The following is a 24,359-nucleotide window of genomic DNA, read 5'->3' on the forward strand; positions in this document are numbered from 1 at the left end:
CAACTGCTGTTGCTTGGATGATTAGCAAATTGCTTCCAGTTGTAGAAATCTATTTCCTGTTGTTTCTTTTGGTAGTGATTGCAGACCGGCCTCCCCCCATCATTCGGCAAGGCCCTGGGAATCAGACTGTGGCAGTGGATGGTACTGTAGTGCTCAGCTGTGTGGCCACAGGCAGTCCGGTGCCCACGATTCTGTGGAGAAAGGATGGAGTCCTTGTGTCAACCCAAGATTCTCGAATCAAGCAGCTGGAGACGGGAGTGCTACAGATCCGATACGCTAAGGTAACTTGAAATGACACCCTGGCTTCCCCATTTTGCTCCATTTTGTGTTTGCCTCCAGCAACCAGGGCTGACATCTCAAATTTTAGAACCAATGAAATGCTAGCTAACGGTATTGATATATTTTTAACAGAGGCTTTATTCTTTCAGACATTCCGCTGTGTATATTTAAGATGATTTGACTCATAACTTAGCTCCTAGCAAGTAATTTAAGGTTTTAGATGAAGGAGAAAAAAAAGTTTTTTGAGAACTGTTGAGGAAAGTAGGTGGGGATTTGTGGGAGAAAAAATACCTTCCAGGTAGTGGTATGATGCACTCATTCCATAAAAGCATTTTTCAAAGAGATTTTTCCAGTCCCATGTTATCGACAATGCCCTTGGATGGGTCTTCTGTTGTGATGAATATTTGGTTCAACATATTGCAAATACAGAATACTGTACATGCAAGCAAAAACCAGATAGCAATGTACATGCCGAGTGTACAGTGCAAATCAGAATGTTAAATGATGAAAAGCCCATAAGTTTGTGAGAACAATTTAGGGATTTACCTTCCCAGGGCGTCACATCCTATACCTGTTCTTTCAGGACTGTGTTGTTTTGTTTTGATTTTTCCTTTTCTTTTAGGTCAAGATCAGACAGGCTCACAAGGCATATGAAAGAATAGCTCTGACAGCAATAAACATAAATTTCAATCGCTTCACTGCCTATTGTGGGTGGCTTCTTGGGAGTTTTGGATCAGCATAACAGTTCATTGTACATGCCATGAAAGTTAATATGTTGTAGTTCTTTGTGACAATGATTGCAATTTTGTTATTACAGTTGCCAGAGCGAGATGGCAACATTCTTGCTTTATCAAACATTACTTGAAGATCGAGTTGTTACCTTAGGCAGAGGTGTATGGGTTCATTATGCTGATGATGATTTTAAAGCTGAACATGTGACCCCTGTTTGTTTTCTGGCATTCGGTCTTTAGAAGGGAGAGAGAACCTTCATTCCAGCTGAGGTTTGACTTATTAAACAGGTAAAAAAAAATAATAAAATGGGGAAAAAAAGAGTGAATACTTTGAGAAGAAATCATTTTTGTGTTTATCCTTTTTTTCTGTAATATCTGTTTATCTCAGATATCCATATGCATGTAACTCTGATAAAATAGGAAATAGCAAGAATAGTCATTGGCTAAATTTTATCAGCCTTACTATGTGACATTAAATATGAAGATATAAGTTAGTAATAAAGATTAGCCCTTTGAATTTGAATACCTCATTGTTTATTGTCCCTGATGCTAAAAATAATGCTATGGTAAGGCATTAAATATTATATTTTATTATACAATTAAGATAACCATATAGATTTTTTCCGTATTCCTGCAATATTTTCCTTCATATTCAATAAAAATAAATTCAATTAAGAGGACGTTTCTGGTTACTGAATTTTAATGCAGTTATCCATATTCATGGGACATATACAAAACTATAATTGCTTTTCCAGCCCGTTAAGCTCTCGATTGTTCCAAATATTTATTTTCCGTCTATCTTCTCAGCTGGGTGACACAGGTCGGTACACCTGCATTGCATCGACCCCCAGTGGTGAAGCAACATGGAGTGCTTACATTGAAGTCCAAGGTAAATTAGCTAGCATTTTTAACTTAAAGCTTAACTTGCGGTAGTTTACTTGCTGGTAAATGGATGAAGTAGATGGCCTGATGTCAGAGTAGATATATAATGGTGCAATCTACCTTTCTGTGCTTATCTGTATATGTGTAAACGTCTTTCCTCTTTATCCCCTTTATTAGAATTTGGAGTTCCAGTTCAGCCTCCGAGACCCACTGACCCAAATTTAATCCCTAGTGCCCCCTCAAAACCCGAAGTTACAGATGTCAGCAGAAACACAGTAACATTGTCATGGCAACCAAATTTGAATTCGGGTGCAACTCCAACATCTTATATTATAGAAGCCTTCAGGTAGAGTAAAGCTGATGTTTCCTAGTTGGTTTGTTGTTTCGATTTGCCATTACATACACATGTTCTAACTTGTGTATCTGTCCTTAGCCATGCATCTGGTAGCAGTTGGCAGACCGTAGCCGAGAACGTGAAAACAGAAACATTTGCCATTAAAGGACTCAAACCTAATGCAATTTACCTTTTCCTTGTGAGGGCAGCAAATGCGTATGGAATTAGTGATCCGAGCCAGATATCAGACCCAGTGAAAACGCAAGGTAAATACTGATTTACTCAACCTTGTGAAACCTACTTATTCTTAGGTGTTATACTTTCACAAGTCAGTGATTTGTACTGCATATGTGCTGATTGTGTATGTAAGACAGATCTGTCCTTCCAGGAGCTCCATTAATTTTTAATACACAAACACAATGTCTGCAAACTTTATTGTTTTCTGGACTAACCAAGATAAGATTAATAACAAAGGGCAGCGTCTCTCATTTTATAAAATCACAATCCAATCAGACAAAAATAGTGTGTATTTTTGTATTATGTTTGGTTACTCCCCCTACGAAGCATGGGAAAAAATACTTCATGTTGGTATATTGTTTGGTCTGTCTTTCCTTGTCAATTTTATGAGCCATGATATATTAAACTTTTAAATGCAAGTCGTGTATATTTTGGTCCAAGCTGGGTTAAAGAAACAGAGAAAAGGAAAAATGAATATGTGGAGCAAATTAGAAATTTGCTCACTTGGGCCACATTCTGGATATACTGCTTTTTATTGTCCTTTGTGAATAAAAATTATATTTAGATTTCAACAAATGACCTTCTATCTGCCACCATGCCCCACTTATTATTTTAAAGCTTTAATAGGAGTGAAATTTACATATTGAATAAAAAGGTGATTTGAATCCATCTTTACCCTTTTTTTAACATATTTTCATTGTCACAAAAATGTTTGTTCTTATATTAATAGAAAAAGAAAATTCTAGATGGTAGTGATTTTCTTAACATTCAGAGGAATCATAATATCTCAGTCTTGAGTTTACCTTTCCAAAGGAAAAAAAAAAAAATGTAACTTAGTTATAGTGATAGTAACAATTGTGCACACAAGGACTGAAAGGCTTAAACTATTTTTTACTGGTTTTAGAGAGGGTCTGCCAGCCATTTTGCTTGTTTTGTCTTCTCTGATGAGTGTATAAAGAATCTTTCTGGAAGGACCTTTTGCTTCAGAATTCACACAGAAAGCAAACGGAGTTGTAGAACATGTCCATGTTTGTCTCCTGCTGTGTGAATTCAACACACCCAAGTGCCTATATTTGCTATTGTGAGTCACCTCATCAGGAACGCTAATATTCTTGGAGCCTGCCTTAATGCAGTTTGAGGTTTTCAATATTAGATATGCATTTGTAAAGAATGCAGACACAATGACAGCTGTAAAGTGAATTTAAATTTTTGTCCCGAGTACAGGGGTCTCTACCTAGGAGACTCCTCCGTTTTGATTGACTGCTATTCCTATGAATGATTTTGTAGTCTACGTCCTCATTTGTAAATAAGGAGGTAGTTCACACTTAATCTGAAAATTAATTTAAGTCTTTTTACATTTTAACTGACTTACCTTTATACGTGAATAGCTAGTGGAGCAACCTAAGTGAAATAAACTCATGTCATTTGGAAGACGGGAAATATGGTGAAATAGGCCTGCCATTTTGAAATCAAAGGATTTTTAATCTCACCTCCTGAACCTATGAGCTATGTAGCCCTGAGCAAGTTAGTTTGTCCTGAGCTTCAGTTTCATCCCTTAAATAAAATGGGGCTAAAAATAGGCACTCTACAGGTTTGGTCAGGGATTAATTAATTTATGAGTGTATAAGACTCAGATTTCTTTTCTGTTTTCTGCCATAAGAATTTGTTATTGGACTCATGTTTCTTTGGACTAAAAATAAAGGGAGTTGATAAACTTTGCAGCTATCCTGAAACTGAGAAAGACAGGCTGAGGAATGAGAGCATCGGAATTAAATCTATCTCAATAGACAGAAAGGATGGGTCAGCACTAAAATTAAATTAATGGAGCAAATTCAAAAGTGTGCCACTTAAACTTAAGGTTTAAAACTTAACTGTGGAAGGATAGACTAAGGATACCAGGCTTAAAGGGGGAGTACATGTGTGTGTCAGGGTGCTGGGGGCACACAGATCTCAGTATTTGAAGTCAACTAAAGCACTCATTTGAGCCAACTGAGTGATGTCATTGCCAAAAGAACAAATATGGTCTTAGCTGGCATTAGCAGAATTATGTCTGGATCAAGTAATCCCCTCCCTTTACTCTGAACTGGTCAGGTTATGAATGGAATAATGTGCTCTTTTCTGAACACTACATTTTCAGGTAGACTTTTAAGAGGAGGACAAGGAGGTTAGTTGGCAGAGCTGCACTGAAGGCTGAAAATCACATCACTGGAAAAGAAATTCAGGGGTCTTGGCATGTTTTCCCCCCAAAATAAGAAAGTTAGAGTAGACATGACATTTTTTTTCCTTAACATTTTAAGAGACCATCATGTGAAAAGGGTATGTGTATTTTAATCCCAGGCAACAAAACAGGACCAAGGAGTAGAAGTAACATCGAGGAAGATTTCATCGTCTAGTTCTTGGGCTGCTCTTGAAGATACTGTGAAGCTCAGCTGAAGGTTAGGCTAATACCAGATGTAGCAGGAACTTGGGGAAAAACCTGGAAGAAAGTACAGAACGTTTGTGTAGTAAGGGTAAGGGGAAGAGCCAGGGGTGGAGGGCATTCAGAAGAGACTTATTGGAAATGGATTCATAAGAGAGCAGCCATAATTTCTATAACCATTTCTGTAACATGGCTGCAAAAAAAAAAAAAAAAAAAAGTCTTCCCCAAGTAGAGATTCCTATGAAGGAGCTGGGTCAGAGTTAAAGGTACAAGGCAGTTTCCAGTTCAGAACTCAGGTAGACCCATGTCACAGCTGGAGTTAGAGCCTTGTCATAGGGTAATCGCGATGTTTTCCCCCAAAAAAGATTCAATAATGCGAAGAAGATGACATGAGTCGTGGGCAAGTAGGGGTGTGTTGGCCATTGCTGGGATGGTGGGGTTGTTGCCACTGGAACTACTGTGTTTCCCCCCCGTGTCCTACATGCATAGCATTCTGAGCCCTATCCTTGAAGACACAGAATGCACAGCGTATGTATCATATAGGTAATAAGAACCCAGTAAATAATGAAGTGGGTCCTGCATAAGCTCTTTTCAGAAACTGTATAGGGAATTCCAACACTGGGGAAGCAGCCGGGTAGAATTACAATCTAAAATTTCCTCCAGGTTAATTCCAAGAATGTTCGGAAGGATCTTTTACATAAGAATACTTTTTTTTTTTTCAAGAGGAGGAAAAGGACAAGAACAATAAAAGGACCAATTCGTAAACTTTTCAATGTTATTAAGTATTACTTTTCATTTTTCTCTCTGATGGGCCATTTTCTGAATATTCTAGGCTGCTGTTGCCAAAATGGTTACACCAGGCAAGGGAGTTTCGTAGTTTACATGAAGGGATTGACTGACAAGTTTATCTCAAAGCAAAGAAATTAGAGATTGTGATGAAAATCATAGTAGTTACCGTTTAAAATGGTTATTTACATGTTTGTGGTTACTTCCTGAAAGGCAGAAGATTCCCGAGGAGAGAAGCTTACATATGAGAGAACATGTGTTTTCATACAGTAATTCCCTTTCACTCAACCAATGTTTATTAAGCACATTCTAAATGTATGGCACAGGGCTAGGTGTTCTGGGTTCACAAAGATCAACCCAGTCCCTGCTTTCAAGACAAGGGCTTCATATGACTTACAAAATGCAGTTCTCACAGCAACTCTCAGAAATATCTGCCATTAATATTGCCATTTGCCAGGTGAGAAAACAGAAAAATAGTGAGGTTAGGAAATCTACCCCATGTTTCATGGCTGATGAGTTGCTGAGTTGGGGTGCAAACCCAACTCTATCTTATTGCAAGGACTTCATGCTTACTCCAGAGATAGATGGTAGCTGGAATCATCAGAGCAATAGAAACCAGTAGGGAAGGAGGAACAGTGGAGTTGGGAGCCTGACGGGCAAGTGCTTTCTGTCTCTAGGCTGTGATAATAGGTTGCCTGAGGGCCAGTGTTAGCCAAGGATATTTGGGAGGGATGCTAAAGTATGAGAAGCCAAAATCATCTGTTGTTTTTGTCATTTTGCTTATTTATAAGCTTAATTGATGCGTGCAGTATATATGTACAGTCAAGGGTATTATATTTAAGAGTGTTAAATAGCACTCTTGATCTGTCTTCTATTTGCCTGACTTCTGTGGAGTCCCTCAAACCTGAACAACCTCATGTTTTTGTTTGTTTGTTCCAAGTTTTTAATTTAAATTCTAGTTAGTTAAGGGCGCCTGGGTGACTCAGTTGGTTGAGCGACTGCCTTCGGCTCAGGTCATGATCCTGGAGTCCCGGGATCGAGTCCCACATCGGGCTCCCTGCTCGGCAGGGAGTCTGCTTCTCCCTCTGACCCTCCTCCCTCTCATGCTCTCTGTCTCTCATTCTCTCTCGTGCAAATAAATAAAATCTTTAAAAAATAATAATAATAAATTCTAGTTAGTTAATATATAGTATAATATTGGACAGACTCATTTTAATAAAAAATTTTTTTGCTTCTTGTTTAGAATATCTTTAAAGATACTTATTCAGAAAACTAAAATTCTCATTTCTGCTGTTTATGGGATGGTAAATACTCTAGAATATATATGCCAACATATAATACTCTGAGAAAGAATTCTGGCCACAAAAATCTCTTTATTTTCTTCCCTACTTCACCCTGTGTTCCCTTTTATTATTTATTTTTCTTTTAAGATTTTATTTATTTACTTGAGAGAGAGAAGAGCAGAGGGAGAGGGACAAGCAGCCTCTGTGCTGAGCGCGGAGGCTGACGCAGGGCTCAATCCCATGACCCTGAGATCATGACCTGAACTGAAATCAAGAGTTGGATACTTAACCAACTGAGCCACCCCAAGCACCCCGCTCCTTTTATTATTGTAAGCAAAGCAAGATATCTGTATTTAGAAAACCTCCTTAGAAATGGGCAATTTTTACTGAGTACAGACTTTAGAATTTAAACAAATCCCCTCCTTATTGGGGGAAAAAAGTGCAACATAGGCACACTAGTAATAGTTCAATTCTTACCTTGTTATTGGTCTCCTTTCTTAAATTTTGGTGTTCTTGAGATTAAGAACTTTTTATTTAACCTTCTTTACAGTGATATAATAACTGAACTGAAAAAGCAAACCATTAAATAGATGGTTAGGTGCTCTCTTCTCATCAGATTTATTTTGTTATTCTATTCTGTTCTGTTCTATTCTATTCTATTCTATTCTATTCTATTCTATTCTATTCTTTCGTTTTATTCCATCCCATTCCATTCTACTGGTGGCTTCTGTATCCCTCATCATAGCTACTACTAACTTACCATATACCTTATTTGGGAATATACCTAAGTTCATCTTATAAGATGTAAGGTGTCTAATTTCTTTTTGTGCTTGCTTTTCACGTTTATATGTTTTCATTTTTTACATTAGTTATCCACTCTATTGCAATTTATGGCTCTTTTCTTTCTTGCGTAGTCAGGATCACTATCGAATTTTATAACAAACTCAGGGGATTGCACTCAGCTCCTCATCCTTGGTGAGAAAGCGATCATTACATGGTAAGAGGCACCTTCAGATGCTGCTTTTTGCCATTGTTACCTTTGCTTCCTGCTCTTTCTTGCTTTCTACATGCCCTCTGCTTGTTCTCTCACTCTCTCTCTCTTTCTCTCACTCTCTCTCTGTATGTCCCCATCTTCCCTATGCTAATAAAAAATTTAAGTTGTTCCCATTTTATTCTGTATCACAGGTTGGCTTCCCAGTTGGAATGATTCTTCTTTTCTGAGAGTTGCTATGAATGCAAGGATTGTTTCACCATGCTTTCATTCAAGTCAGTTACATTGCATAGGATGGTAACACGTCTTCTTGGATTGTTGCAGATGTTCCCCCAACGAGTCAGGGAGTAGATCACAAGCAGGTCCAGAGAGAGCTGGGAAATGTTGTACTGCACCTCCACAACCCTACCATCCTTTCTTCCTCTTCAATCGAAGTGCACTGGACAGTGAGTCATTATTGTTGCAATATTTGGTTTCAGTTTCAATAAGCAGATGACTTCTGGGAGATCATTATATGAAAAAGATATTTATGGAACAGATAGTTTATGTATATGTGTTGCCCGCTTGTCCACCAATAACAACTTTATAATGTAAGCATTGTTTATTATGGTAGCTGTGCTTTGGCTTTCAACAAAAAAAGTTTCATGTTGTGTGTATTTTCTATTATACAGCAATAGTAAACTTTACCATTACCAAAGGAAAGAAATACATAGTATTAATTATAAATATGTAACTTGTGACAGGATCATTATTACATAATATCTTTTAGACTTAAGAAGTATTTCTGAGTAGTATTAAATTGGCATTTAAAATTAGAAAGTTTTCTGATCCTTTTGATCCTGACATCCCTAGATGTCTGTCACAAAGCTGCTATGATGCCTAAAATTTCTGCATGAACCCTAGAAATTAGTATCTAACATTATATATTGAGCTGAAAAAGTGACTATATTACAAAAGATAGTGATTTGTTTTTCATGTTCTATTTTATATAAACTAGAAAACTATAGGGTGAAGCCAGATAGAATTGTTTGCATTTTGTCACATTTAATTTTCATAATTTTTAAATAAATCAATAAAAGATATAAATGGTTTTATTTTTTATTTGTCATTTTAATAGGTGGACCAACAGTCTCAGTATATTCAAGGATATAAAATTCTTTATCGGCCATCTGGAGCCAACCATGGTGAATCAGAGTGGTTAGTTTTTGAAGTGAGGACCCCAGCCAAAAATAGCGTGGTTATCCCTGATCTCAGAAAGGGGGTCAACTATGAAATTAAGGCTCGTCCTTTTTTTAATGAATTTCAAGGAGCAGATAGTGAAATTAAATTTGCCAAAACCTTAGAAGAAGGCAAGTATAATGAAACGTGTGATTACTGTGCATTGTAGTACATTTGCTGGGCTTTTATTAACTTAATTGAAAAAATCTTAATGTTAACTGTGACATTAATTAACTGTCTTGATATTGAACATTATATTGAACATTATATTTTGCTAAGAGATTTTGTTCAGTTAGAACTACTAAAAATAAAAATTCTGTAATACTTGACTTACTTTAATAGCCTATATAAAAATTTGCAAATGTGAACCATATATTACTTAAAGGCATATGTAGGACATATTCAATTGTTGAGAACTAAAATTCACATTTAAAGATGAATTTGTTCTCAATTTGCTTGACTTTCCATTAATTATTTTCCATTCACTTATTGAATGAATGTTACTTTGAGTAATGATTTATAAATACGGTGAGTAATGTTTTGGTTTGCCCAGAACTTTCTGGGGTTAGCATTTTATGCTTATTCCTCATGTCTGTGGAAACCCCTCAGCTCTAGAAAAACCGGTATGATTGGCCACCCTATACCTGGAATTTCAATCTTAGTATTTACATAAAAGTAAAAAAAGGTTACGTGTCACAAGTATACTCTGTAAAAATAACCAGAATTTTCCCTAAAATCTACTTATTTTGATTACATAAATGATAGGATATAGTTAATGTCATGGTTGATTAATATATAGCTTTATACTTTGGAACCTTTGTAGGGAGAACATGACACTGAGATTACAGGGTAGGAGGAATAAGAATTTTCCTGGGATGTTTTATGGAGATAATCTATGTAACTTTGGTTATGGAAAATTCGCAATAACAAAAGGTTTAGGAATTTTGAGGAGAAACTTAAATCAGTTGGGACTATTCAGACTTGAATGAGATACATCTTTAAAACATATGGTATATTGACATATATTTTACATAGTTATTACTTGATTTTAAATGTTGTGTCTGCTTTCAGTGTTCTCTAATATACTCATAATGTATCTACTTTTTAAAACAATTTAATAGCACCCAGTGCCCCACCCCAAAGTGTAACTGTATCAAAGAATGATGGAAATGGAACTGCAATTCTTGTTAGTTGGCAGCCGCCTCCAGAAGACACTCAGAATGGAATGGTCCAAGAGTATAAGGTAACACATATATAGTAATTACTGATGGACACCCTTCTCCCCCTACAAAGAAAGGCAAAAGAAAAAGCTTGTTGAAATTATGGGTATTTGGCGCCATCTGCTGGTGCAGGTAGCAACATGTAAAATTATTTTTAAAATACTTCCCTGTTTATTAGGTAATTGTGGATTAATTCTTTCTTAAGCCATTCGAAAAAACAATTAATTTAAAAGAAGTGATCTATATGGTCACAAAATCTATAGGTCCATATAATTTTACACAAACAACAAGTATGAATGCTAATAAAAAGTTGTGGGTTTTTTTAAGATTTTATTTATTTATTTGACAGAAAGAGCTAGAGAGGGAACACAAGCAGGGGGAGTGGGAGAGGGAGAAGCAGGCTCCCCGCCGAGCAGGGAGCCTGATGCGGGGCTCGTTCCCAGGACCCTGGGACCATGACCTGAGCCGAAGGCAGACACTTAACGACTGAGCCACCCAAGTGCCCCCTGTGGTTTTTTTAACCTTAAAAAACTAGCTTGAATATATTTTGCAGCATTGAGTTGCCCCATGGAATTGGCTAAGAGTCAAATACTATCAAATAGGGTTTGCTTTCTCTTCCTTTTTTTTTTTTTTTTGACATGTTTGAAGTTTTAAAACTTTGAAGCTAAGTTGGAAAACTTACTTTAATGTGCACAAATTTTTTTTTCCTGTAAAACTTGTTTTAGTCTCTAAACAAAATTTCATATCTCAGAAGAGATTCAGTTATAAATTTATGTATGTTTAAATGAATTTTAAAAATAATAAGAGTGACTCAATCTGATAATTCTGATAATTATTTTGACCTGTGAAGTCATCAGCTCTAGTGATTAAATTTAGAGTCTTACACAGATTTGTTTTGAGCAAATATTTTCAAGCATGCCAAGATACAGTTAAAAACAAAGTTAGGCTCATGAGACGTATCCTATCAATGACTCTGTATTATAGGAAAGTGTTAATGATCTATGATAAATGAATAATTGATAGATTAAATCAGGGAAATCTCAGTAGAAAATAGATTTTACATGTCTTTTTTTCAACATTTATGTAAACACATTGCATACTAGAAGAATTTTAACTGCAAAACATTTTTTCCCTAGATACTGCTTTATATTTCCATAATACCTGAGTATTTTTTAGTTACTAGCTAAACTGTGATACTTAGTAGTTTATTTCCTATATGTGAATATTTTATACTGTTCCTATTGATATGAAACTGATATTAAAAAGGTGACCACATTTATCTTCTACAGGTAATTAGATACTAACATCAGAATCTCTAGTGGACTCATTTTCCAAACATATGTACCTGACCACCATTCTCAGAGATTCTGACTCAGGAGGTCTGTGGGGGGGAGTTGCATACATATTGGGATAGATCTTTCCAAGGTGATTCTGATGTGCATTCTTGGTAAGGCTTGCCAAATAAAGACCATCAATGTTCTTTTGAGTAGCAAATTGATTTGGACAGTAACCAGATATACTGAGCGTCATTTTAGGCCTAATATTTTCTTAAAATGATCTTTAAAAACAAACTGAAAATCTCTTTATGAAATTTGCCAGAATTTTTAAAGGATGACATTTAAAGTATTTAAAATAGTGCCATGAATGCCCTGTGAATGTTCTAAGATATTTCAAATTAGATCTTCTAGTGTCATTGAATCATTAAAAGGTAAGAGTCTCTACAATTTAAATGTTTTCTTGTGAATTTCAAGGTTATCTCAAGATGGGGGAGTGACAGGATGCTATGGTTCAGTCCAGAAAAATGAACTGTTATAGAGATTTTTAAGGATTTAAAATGAGGTGATATCTCAGCTCTCAAGCAAAATTGTGTAATGTAGGCATTTTCCCCTAAGAGTCAAAACTCATTTCTCTCCAGAAGAAATGCAAAAGGGTGGATTTCACTTAACTTCATGGTCAATTTAAAATAATAAAATGCCTTTCAGAACCTGATTGACTGGTACAAAATCAGTTTGTGGCTTTGGTTCAGCTGCGTAATGTAATTGGGGGGAAAAAATCACAAAGGACTCTTTATTTCCAAATGGTCAGGACCTGGTATAGAGTCTGACCATTTACTGGTGTGATGCATTGAAACTATATTAAAATAATATTAACTTCTAAAGGAAAAAAAAATGAAAGGTTATTGCTCACGTGATAGGGGACACTGATACTCCTAGATTTATTTTAAATCCCATTTCCTATTAGAGTTTAGACAATAGGCTACTTGAGACTAATCCTACATTTTGCTTGAGGACATCATAAAGAATATAGAGCATGTCTTACTACTCCATGGATCATTTTCTTATATTAACTGAGTCCAAATACTGTCATGCACCATATCCAACTTCTTAAACATTGCAGATCACTCTATGGTTAAATAACCCTTTAGTGAAATTTAAATTAAGGATTGCAGTGTAGTTCAGAAGTCTTAATTTCCTGAAAATAATTTCCTGTCATAAATATCCTTATCAAAGTTAATGAGCTATACAATAATTTTCTCATCAGAAGAATACTTTTCTTTCAAGTCAAATATGTATTGTTATTCTTTATGATCTCATCTGTGTTATCAAAGACAAATTAATATTCCCATTTAAATACAAGATCAGAGTGCTAATTTTCTCTCACTGATAGCAGTGCAACATGCAACAGGCTGAGGAGACTCCTAGGAAGATCCCAACTCCTTATGTCCAGTTTTATTTATTTATTTTTAAGTAAACTCTACACACAACATGGGGCTCGAACTCAGGACCCCGAGATGAAGAGTTGCATGTTCTACCAACTGAGCCAGCCAGGTGCCCCTGTCCAGTTTTATTTTTTATAACCATATTTTTGCAAAGGTACTTTAGATTTAGTTATTGTTCTTTATCTGGATATACACAGTTTTTTGCAAAGCCCCTTTTTTCTGGCAAATAATTTCTAGGTGTTTAAAAATAAAAAACTGATGATTTGGGCTGATAGCCTGTGTGTTTGAGCAAAAATCTGTAGACTTTCCTAATAGTGTCCTTGAGAAATAGATGAGAAAATTCAAAGCGGTCTTTAAGGTACTGCTAACCTGAGGTTTGACTGGGGGCGTCCACTCAGACCTAGATCCTAGGGAAAAATGACGTTTGCAGCATCCTATATCAGGTCCATGATAAGTCTGAACTTGGTCTCGGTCTAAAACCGAAATACTATGTTGCTCTTTGCATTCACGTAAATAATTTACTGGCTTAAAATTCTTTGTGCTCTGCTTACAGGTTTGGTGTCTGGGCAATGAAACTCGCTATCATATAAACAAGACGGTGGATGGCTCCACCTTTTCTGTGGTCATTCCTTCTCTGGTTCCTGGGATCCGATACAGTGTAGAGGTGGCCGCCAGCACTGGGGCCGGGGCTGGGGTGAAGAGTGAACCACAGTTCATCCAGTTAGGTGAGTGCGCAGATCTGGTTTGAGAGTCTCTTGCTGCCCCCCACCATGGTCCTGCCTTTTTTGGTTTTTGGAAAGAGAGCGACAAAAATGATAATGTTAGCTTTATTTAAAATATATGCATTATATGTTGTATAAAATATATAAATATAAATATAAATACATATTTATATAAATATATAATATGTTATGATTATATAAATACATAATATATATCACAACTAAACTGAAACTTAGCCAAGCACACATTTTAAATTGTATTTCAAGCAAAGGTTGTCAGTATTCATTGTCATCCTAATTCTGTCCTATTGAATTTTTTCTTTTTTTTTTTTCCTATTCAACAAATACTATTAATTGAACATCAAGGATACCTCAATGAACAAGAAAGACACAGTCTGAATCTTCATGGAATTTACAGTTATTTGGATTAAAAAAAAAAACTTCCATGAAAAACTTAAACTAGGTATTAGAAGTTTAAGCAATATACAATTTATATTTACTATTTTGGCGTCTATTTAAAACTATAATTGCTTTTTATAAGAAAAGATAGATTCCAATGTCAAAGAGAATCAGGATACAGTTCTATGCTAATTACTTAGAAAGGTAAATATGATGTGTGCTTCAGAAGTGGTTAGAGGAATTAAAAAAGGAAAAACATTAAGAAAAAAAACTGACAGAGAAGCCTTGTTACTACAGTTTCCTATAGGGAATGTGGCATGAATATGAAATACAAATTAGTAAGTGGTTACTAGTAAAAATCTAAAGCAAATAACAACAAAAACAATTATAAATGGAAAGGGGAGAGAAAAGTGTCGCTATTAAGAAGCTACATTTAAATTATGAAAAATGCTGAATGTAGAGTCAACTTTGGTTTATTCCTTTCAAATCAGAAGTTAAGCATTAGTAAGATTTTCTGTTAGGAAAAGGATCAGATATATGCATTTTTATACTTCACAGACAAGTACATAGTATTTTTGCATTTGGATGATAACTGAGGACATCCTAGAAATTATTTCAAAACAAAATTAAGAAACATTTGGCTTTGAATAAACTTCCTTGCTATATAAACTTTACGCTCAGTTTGGAAACTCCTGTCATTGTTCCATTGTTAAGACAGTGCTTTCTACTCTGACGGATGTCTTTGCGGAACCTTTGTGGTATAACACCATAAAGTTCACCTGAAGTGTTGTAATTGTGGGGTGGGACTCTGTTCCATGTAGACAGGGAGTGTCACGAGCTGATGAGCTTTACCTTTTTTTAACCTGGAGCTTCCAAGGCTGACCCAAGGCCAGTAGAGAGAAAAGAAACCCACAGGGTTGGGCAGGATTTAATGGTGCAGGACTAGAAAGGGTGCTCATCACTCCTGTGCAGAACGCAAGTCAGGGAATGAGAACACCGCCAAAAGGAGTCACTGGCTAGAGAGTTACCTCCTGAAAACTCTGTCGTATGAAGGTAACATTCAGACCTTTCGAGGAGAGCTTGTGCTATCTGCTATAGCCATGGTCCAGAATTTGATTTGGGGATTATCTTTTTAAACAGTGATTACATATGCAACTCCTAAGCAAAAATAGTTTCATGGTTTATTTCAGGTTCATTTATTACAAAATTACAAAATAGGAAACTATTTAAAAGAATTGCTTGATGCATCTGTTACAACGTTAGGTTAGACATGGGGGAAAATAGTCTAAATAACTCAGAGTTGCCCAGTTTTATGAAACATCAGTATTAACTTATTAAAATTGATATTATAAGTTACACTGTGATGACCTATATACTGTTGATGTCATTTACCTATTTTCATAAGGTATGATTTCAGTCCTTTTTCAAAGATGCTTTGGAAAAGGACCATGTGTAATTTTATTTATTTAAGATTTAAATCAGGGGATTTAAGGGTCAAATTGGTTTACTTGAAATTATAAATGTGTTCCCGTTTTCCATATCTTAATATAGCCTCAGCTGCAGGGATACAAAGACTGAGATATAGAGTGGCCGTTTTAATTCATTAGTCACACCACACTTTATTCTGTTAAGCCCATCTGGTCGCTTGCATGGAACCTCTCTTGGCTGTCTCCATAAAATCTGAAGCTACCCAACTTAACCTTGCACAAATAGCCATGAAATCCATAAACTTAGGAGATACAAAGAGTGTATCGGGAAAAAAAAAAAAAAAGAATAGGTCTGTTTGGTGAACTCTCAGAGGATGAAGTGCTTTTAGGAAAACCATAGATAAAAGAGCCTGGAACATGAAATAAAACTTTCAGTCAACAAACAGTTGAAGGCAGGTGACCGAGACAGTTTATAAAAATAGGTTTTTCAGGCTTGACCCTCCATAGAATAAAATTTGGAATTCTGTTCAAGAAAAAAAAGCAAACAAAACACACACACACACACACACACACACACACACACACACACACGAGTAGCAATGTAGCTACCATTTTACATAGAAAGGGGTGCTATTTTCCCAAGGTTGTTTCCTTGGCCATTGAACGCTGCTTATTTTCCCTACAAATGTCTTATTGGGGCACCATATCATTTAATAAGAAAGAAAAAATAATCTGTAGAATTGTTTTCTGTTTGAGAAATGTTCTTCATTTATAATGAGCTATACCAGTTATTTTGTTCTGGAAAAAAAAAGGAATTTTGGACTAGAACAAATGGTTCTATTTTAAAGCAGGTTGATTAGCAAAACATTTTCGGAGTCAAATAAAATTAAGACGATTTTAAGAAAGCACCATTCCTAATGAAATGAGCAAACACCTTCTTGTTTCACCAGATGTTGTGGGGGAAGGACATTAAAACCGCAAGCACTAATGGGAATTGTGCTCACTGGGCATCCTCAGTGTTGGCATCACTCAGCGCCAACAAAGCAGGATGTTGCTTTGATCATAGAACAAGGGTTTGCAGTTTTCTGCAGACATTGCTGACTGCTCTGTATGACTTGATGAAATGGTGGGCTTGAAAAAAGGAATCTCTTAGTAGGTTTAAACCTAAATTAAGTAGATTTTCATTGCCAGAAATTCCATTGATTTTAAATTATTGAATCAAAAGAACAGAAAACATATACCTTTTCAACTATTCATAACACTAGATAGTTCTTGTCCATATTTAATGTTCTTGTATCTATTGCTGGTCATGGCTGTTATTTTAGAAGAAAGAGATTACTTAAAAAACAAATAAACAAACTTTGGGGCACCTGGCTGGCTTAGTTGGTGCAGCATCTGACTCTTGATCTCGGGGTCATGAGTTCAAGCCCCACCTTGAGTGTAGAGATTACTTAAAAAAAAAAAAAAAAGAAGGAAGAAAGAAAGATTATACATAGTTATTTCAGTGGTAACATTATCTTAATTTTTCTTTGGTTTTACATTATACTAAATTGTATAAACTGTGAACATAGGCTCAAATAATGCATTTTAGAATCTTAGAGCATAGTCATATAGTAGGGGGATTCGGGGAGGAGGAAAACACACACTTTTTTTTTTTCAATATGTACCTTAAATAGAGGAAATAATGTTTTATTTATTATCATTTTGAAACATGTAATTGAGGGTTTCTGTACAAGTCTGAGAAAGTTCATGTCTTTTCTATACAACTTATTTGGTACCCCCTGTTTATGTACTCCTGTTTAAGTATTTCATTTTTTACAATTGTAGTTTTATATTTATCTCAGTTAGCACTGTTCTGTGAAACTCAATCTAAGCAATAAGAGTTTTGTGGAGTAAAAAATAGAGGTTGTGTGCCATTGTCTTTGTTTTTAAATATATTCCATAAAATTATTGTGTCATATTTGTTTTGCATTAAAATAGAGTGAATATAATTTTGCTGAAAATCTCATGGACTATTTTAATTAACAAAGGTAGATGTCTCCGAATGAAAGACAGAAATGAGCGCCTAAAAATTAACAAAATAATGATAGCCATTTTATATGATACAAGTATGCCTTCTTGATCTCATTGAGTTTTAAACCCACATTAATCCAAAGATGGCTTTTCAGATTCTCACGGAAACCCCGTGTCACCTGAAGACCAAGTCAGCCTTGCTCAGCAGATCTCCGACGTTGTGAAGCAGCCAGCATTCATTGCAGGAATCGGGGCGTCCTGTTGGATCATCCTCATGGTCTTTAGCATCTGGCTGTATCGACACCGGAAAAAGAGAAATGGACTGACCAGTACTTATGCGGGTATCAGAAAAGGTATTACCTTTCCTGAGTTTTTCATTTTTTAATATGTTGCAATAACTCCTGATTTTAATCTGTGACTCCAAAATATTCATGCTTATATATCTCATATATTAAATTATTTTAATATATAAAGATTCTCTAAAGTGCTTTTATTTTATTGTGATCTCTACATACTGACTTCTCTGGAGTAGCAAGACTTCAAACAGGGCTTATCTGTTTCAGGCTCAATTCCTTTATATTTCACCAAGGTAGGTCTACACTTGGTCGTTACACCATCTCTTGTGCTCTTAGGGAATCACCTCACTGCTTTATATTCTTGAAGAAATTTTTTAATCTCCTTGTCACCGGAATTATAAATACAAGCTTTGCACTGACCCATATACCTTTACAGGGAGTGCTGTAGTCTTTGTGAAGCTAAAGAGATTATTTATAAAATAATTATTTTATGAGTATTTGATTAGTTATAAAATAGTCGTTTCTTAGTGAATATGGAATGCCCAACTAATTTGCATTTGCAGAGAGGAAGTTTAGTATTTTTTTATTGTTGTATTTAAAGTTGCAGATTTTGATATGTATATGCTGTTAACTAGTGATGGGGATTTCCTTACAAGTGTGTTTATAGGGTTGGAAGAGAAAGTTTACTTGGCTGCTATTATTTACAATTTTATGGAGGAACCAAGTATGCCGAGGTTCACAGACACTTTTGCCACATATCCTTGAAGTCTGTAGATTGGTGATTTGTATTTGTTATTCTTTGATGAGATTTGTTAACGCTGTCAGACAGATAGTCCTCCCTTCCTCTACCTACCCAACAAACCTAATAATCAATTCTGGGCCTCTGATGTGCACTGCAGGTAGAGTGACTAAAAGTCTTGCTTTTCAGGGGAGAGTCCCGATTTATGTCTTTCATCCAGCAAGTTACCTAGAGTCCTCCTTTTTGTTCTCAAAATTGTCCTGGTTTGGATGGCAAATTATACATTCACCCTATTTCTAGGGATTATAAGACAACACTTTTGCTTGGCTGGAAAACAAATTTAAAGAGAATTACCAATGAACACATCCCCTCCCACACCATCACCATTCTTAAAAAAAAAAGTCTACGTATTTTCTAAAGATTTTATTTATTTATTTTAGAGAGAGAGAGAGCATGCAAGTGAGCGTGCTGTAGCAGGGAAAGGGGCGGAGGGAGAGAGAATCTCAAGCAGACTCCATGCTGAGCAGGGAGCCAGATGTGGGGCTCGATCCCACGACCCTAAGATCATGACCTGAGCTGAAATCAAGAGTCAGATGCTTAACTGACTGAGCCACCCAGGCACCCCAAGTCTACATATTTCCTTTTTTTTTTTCTAAGTCTACATATTTTCTAAGCAAACATTTCCTACATGTCTTGGCCAAGCCCTTTCTCTAATCCGTTATATGCAAAATCAGAATTTGTAGTGCTAGCTATACGCTTATAAAACAGCCTGGGACAGCTGTCTAAAATATTTGTACTGTCAATCACAAGGGGTCTTGGCAAGGAAGAGTCAACACAAATTCATCACCCATATGGTAAAAATAAATTAATGTGCCTCCCTGCTGTGGACATGCAGCCCGTCCCTTCACGTTCATACATATATTTGCCGTAGCATTATCATCCTTAAAAATGTTTTTTTGCAGATAATGTGTTCTATCTAGAGATGAAGCAAAATGTCAGTATCCCTGCCTGTGAAATGGAAAACAAGGGCTTGGAGGCCAAGAGAGCTGGTGCTCGTTATATCTACAGAGTAGAACAATGTCAGACACATGTGTGACCATCTAAAACCTTTGACTTAAAATCCAGTGCAGGGAAGGGGCTTGTGGGTCATGGAGCGGGGGGGGAGGGGGGGCAGGAGGGGCAGGGCATTGGGAGCTGTGTTTTGAAATCGACTTTGAAGAGGAAAAGCGACTAATGAACGTATAGATGTAGAGTCTCTTGAATGCTCCAGGAATCTTGTATTTCTTGGTGCCGTGAGGTGCTGCAGCTGTCTAGTTATAACAATTTAATGCTCTATAGTGTCTTGAAATCTGAATGTGTGACATGAAACCCCCTTCCTTTCTGAAATATCTTTTCTTTCACTAATGTACTATAAGCATGCTGGCAAATGCCTATGAGCTCTTTGTGCGAAACCTATGAAACTAATATCATTGTCCTTTTAACTAGCTTGTGTTTAAGCAGAAATCATAGAACATAATTACAAATGTAATTGGTGAGCATTTGATTCTGCTTTCTTCATTTTGCCTCGTTGGCACTTTTTCATAATTCTGTTCCCATACAATTAAAAAAAAAAAAAAAGTGCGTCCTGAAGCCTTAAATCATCTATGCCAGAAACAATGCCAGTAATTATAAGAAAAAAAAAATGAAGTGAAAGATTTTCAAGAAATAGATATAAAAGAGCCTCTTGACCTTTAAACCCCCAAAGCAGAGTGTGACTTTGGGTAATAGTGAGCATTTTTAACCTCCCCCCCACAAAGTGTATCTGTAGATACACCCTCTGCTAAAACACTCAGGATCCCTTTCCACATACATCCACACCGTGCACCAGCATCGCTGGGTAACAAGAGGTGATTATATATTATTGGAAGCTTTGAAAATTAAGTTGTTCTTTGGTGTACAAGCTATAAAAATTTCATTTAGATGGCCTCTTTTTGTATCTTCTTCAGTGTCTAACTGGGTTAGCAGTTAGCTAGGAGGACTGACAAGGACCTTTCATATTTTTTTTCCCTTATGTCCTAGTGATTGCAAATGAATGTTCAGGCACTCTGTTCTTGCTTGAATAGCTTTACTTTCACATGTACCTTCTTATTTATTTATTTATGAAGACTTGTTACTATGACTCGGAATTTTTGATTGTGCCTAAATTACATCAACTCTGAAAAGACCTAACTGAAAGAAAACACAATAGAATTCTTAAGACAGGGAGGGCCTGCCGTGCTGCCTGCAAAGGCCAGTGTATCAGATGGGCACACACAGCACTGAGGTTTTTGTTTTTGTTCCTTCTAGTGTACTCAGCGATAAAACGGTTCGGTAGGAAGTGACCATTGTACCGAATTCTCCAGCATGTGCAGTGTGGAGCCCCCAAAGTCTCTAATCCTAAAGTAAATTTCTTGGAGACATTCAAATGTGATGTGGAAAATACATTTTTGGCAGCTTGTTGATCCACGATACATAATCAATATTCTAGTTTGTGTGTATTAAGGATTTCTTAAACGCCAGCTTGAGTCTTCAAGGGAGCAGTGAACATTCCCTGGCTTGCTTGACCTGGGAACTGTTTACTTTAAATTAATGCGAAGAGCTTGCAAAATAAGTCAGCCTCCTCCCGCCATGAAATGACATGGAAATAGTTTGTGATGTTATCCAACACCCAGGAAGGGGAGGCGAGGCTGCTACTTTTGAGGTCTGCAGTTCAATTTCAGGCATTATTGATTAGATTAAGATTTATAACTGCAGAGAGAGTGAGGGTTTTCAGTGGGGTGTTATTGTTCTATTGTTTAGCTTCTAGTGTGACATTTAAAAACTGCTCAGCCTACTCAGAGAAAGCTTCTCAGTGTAAACTATAATCGAGAAATTAAAGTTTAAAACTCCCCATTTCTTCCTGTCCATTCACAAATTTCTATAATGATAAAAACATTGTATCACACTGTTTATATGATAAGGTGTCAGGCATTTCTCGGCAGTGAAACAGTTCAGTTTTATGGCTCCCTTTGTTCCAGTTGTTTCTTTCCTTCTTTCCTTCTTCCCTCACTCCCTCCATTCCTTCTTTCCTTCCTCCCCTCCTTCCTTCCTTCTTTTCCTTCCTTCCCTCCTTCCTTCCTGTCTCTGTCTCTCTCTTTCTCTGAATGATGAACACTTAAGTGAACCTATTAGTCCACTTTTATAAGCATTTACTTTCAGATTTCTAGATAAGGTTTAAGCAAGACCCTGAGAATACTTGTTTGAGAATCCATCAACCAGTGTTTGGAGATGATTAATAGTAGAGGATTCCTGTTTGTCCTGCAGCCGGGAGCTAAATCTATGTGACTCAATGCAGGGTCATTCCCAGGCTAACCCAGCACGACTCCCATGCTAGACACTTCAAAATGGTACCTGTAGAGACAAGCCTCTTCTTTTCACCTCAGATTTGGTTTTATTCATATATCAGAGTGTCAGAACTACTGGCTTCGTTATTTACATTTGTTTTATGTTCAGCTGTCTGCTTGATTTATACTAATGTGATATGTTCCCTTTCTCTCTTCAGCTTAATAACTGGTTTATATTTTGTTTTGATTTTTCAGTCCCGTCTTTTACCTTCACACCAACAGGTATATATTTGCACTTACCCTCCTCCTCTCCTTTGTTAGTTTGGCATGTGTTGTACGATTGTGTTTCTGTTTTTATTTCATTTTCTGCAGTTAGTTGGGGGAAAGGACTTAAGATGGAATACAATACTTCATTTACTCATGTCAGGCATGCATTCAAAGTAGAAATGGTTGGTGTTGCTTTTCATCCATTTAATACGGTTATTTATTCATGACTCCACGCTGCATCCTGGCCTTGCGCGCACGTGTTTCATTAGATAGACACTCTGTTTCCACCCTCAGCATGATTTAACATGCTAATGATCTTATTGATTATTTCATACTTGGCCATGCATTTTTTTCCCCTTACCTTAAGCTTTCACGTTTTCCAATGAAAATTTCTCTCCCTTGCAATTCTCTGTCCATAGAATCAACATTTTTAAAGGGAACCAAAATACCCAACACATGTGGAAGATAAAACTTTTTATTTCCCCGAAGTCAGAATCCTAATACTTTGTTCTATTCAGTTTCTTTCAAAGTGGGCCCTCTTCTTTCACATCACCTTTAATAGAAGATGTACCTGAAGTCTTGCCTCCTCGGTTTTAATCCAGTTATTGTAATCACTGGAAGCAGTTATCTCTCCTTAACACACTCCCCATTTGGAGTTCTTCTAAGTAGCAGAATTTGGCAGCTTTTAGAAACATATTTCTTCTTAGAAAATACGTCTGTATTTACAGAAAAGCTAATCTTCTTAACCCCTTGCCTAACTGTGTGCAAATCTTTATTTGTTTTTGCTAAATTTTTACACCCATAATTCATTAGGCTGAGAATGCTTTCAAGACCATTAAAATATATTGTCACTAAATATACACATGTCTGATGAAAATATAATGGGAGGGGCTTCTGTAAGCCACAATAAAAAAAAATAGGTCGTATTAATTAATAGCCACAACTTGGCATACATCTTTGTGTGTGGAGGGAGAGAAGGTTTATTTTAACATTTATCTTTGTCTTACTGGTATTCATACTTCTGGGACAACAGTCTTGCCATTTTTTTTCCAAATTTAAGATTCCAATTATATATACATATAAAATCATGCAATTATAGGATCTAATAATAAATTCAAAATAGAAAACTATGGGAATGCAAATGTAACAATGCATAATATATTTAATAAGAGTGTACTCAAGTTTACTTAGTTCTCAACCTTATTGGCACATTAAGAAAATAAGAGTAACATATTTAATTCTGTATAATCTTAAAAAAATACTAGTTTAATCAGAAACCTGCCGCTTTCTGTGATGATTTTGCAATGCTTCTAAGTAGAAAGTGAGAAAGCATTCCATTTTAGAAAGATACTCATGGATGTAATAGCTTTTGATTTATAAACGTAAACATGTCTATTAATTGTTTCTTTTTCTTTTTTTTTTTTTTGTAACATTCTAGTAACTTATCAGAGAGGAGGTGAAGCTGTGAGCAGTGGAGGGAGGTAATTATCCTGCTTGTTTTGTAGATCCTAAAGGGAATTCCAGGTATCTCATCTTGCCTTCCTCAATGACATCACTTTCTTTGCATAAAAGGTTTAAGGATGAAATGTGTTCAAATCTTTTAGAAATACTCCATTCCACTGTGCTGTGGAACCAAGCTTGTTTGTACACAAATGCCGTTGATGGAAGCTGTTGCATCTTAGTGAATGAACACCAGGGGGCGCACTTTAACCGTGAAAGACAAACTTGCTGATTTTAGTGGATGATTAAAAGGAGTTAAAGTAATTAAGCAATGGCATTTATGAAGATTAAGAAATATAGCTAGTTAACAGATACTATCAAAGAAAAAGTGTTCATTTGAAAACCTGCTGAACATAGCATTTGCTCATAAGTTGTTGTAGGCTAGGTTTGTTTGTTCTTGTGAATTCAACATAGTTCAGCTTTCCATTTGCAGGGGAATATGCTGAAATACAACAAGAAATCTAGGTAGCTTGTTAATATGGAGCTTTTCTTTTCTCTCTAATTAAAATGAACCTCAATCCTATATGTATTATTTTTTTGTAATTATGACTCAGTG

The 24,359-nt window shown here is 36.1% G+C and overlaps 1 protein-coding gene across 1 annotated transcript in view; it reads left to right on the forward strand.

Annotated features, from left to right (window-relative positions):
* ROBO1 (roundabout guidance receptor 1) overlaps window positions 1–24,359 on the forward strand; it is a 1,116,478-nt gene that overhangs the window by 1,044,474 nt on the left and 47,645 nt on the right. The window contains exons 11-21 of the mRNA XM_081798712.1: window positions 76–281; window positions 1,818–1,899; window positions 2,070–2,238; window positions 2,326–2,492; window positions 8,267–8,388; window positions 9,060–9,291; window positions 10,282–10,403; window positions 13,653–13,824; window positions 17,816–18,013; window positions 22,292–22,318; window positions 23,742–23,784. Coding sequence (XP_081654838.1) covers window positions 76–281; window positions 1,818–1,899; window positions 2,070–2,238; window positions 2,326–2,492; window positions 8,267–8,388; window positions 9,060–9,291; window positions 10,282–10,403; window positions 13,653–13,824; window positions 17,816–18,013; window positions 22,292–22,318; window positions 23,742–23,784 — 1,540 coding nt within the window. The remainder of the gene's footprint in view (window positions 1–75; window positions 282–1,817; window positions 1,900–2,069; window positions 2,239–2,325; window positions 2,493–8,266; window positions 8,389–9,059; window positions 9,292–10,281; window positions 10,404–13,652; window positions 13,825–17,815; window positions 18,014–22,291; window positions 22,319–23,741; window positions 23,785–24,359) is intronic.

The sequence above is a fragment of the Leptonychotes weddellii genome, chromosome 1, assembly GCF_054177405.1.
Source record: "Leptonychotes weddellii isolate Sample4059 chromosome 1, ASM5417740v2, whole genome shotgun sequence".
In the NCBI taxonomy this organism is placed as follows: domain Eukaryota; kingdom Metazoa; phylum Chordata; class Mammalia; order Carnivora; family Phocidae; genus Leptonychotes; species Leptonychotes weddellii.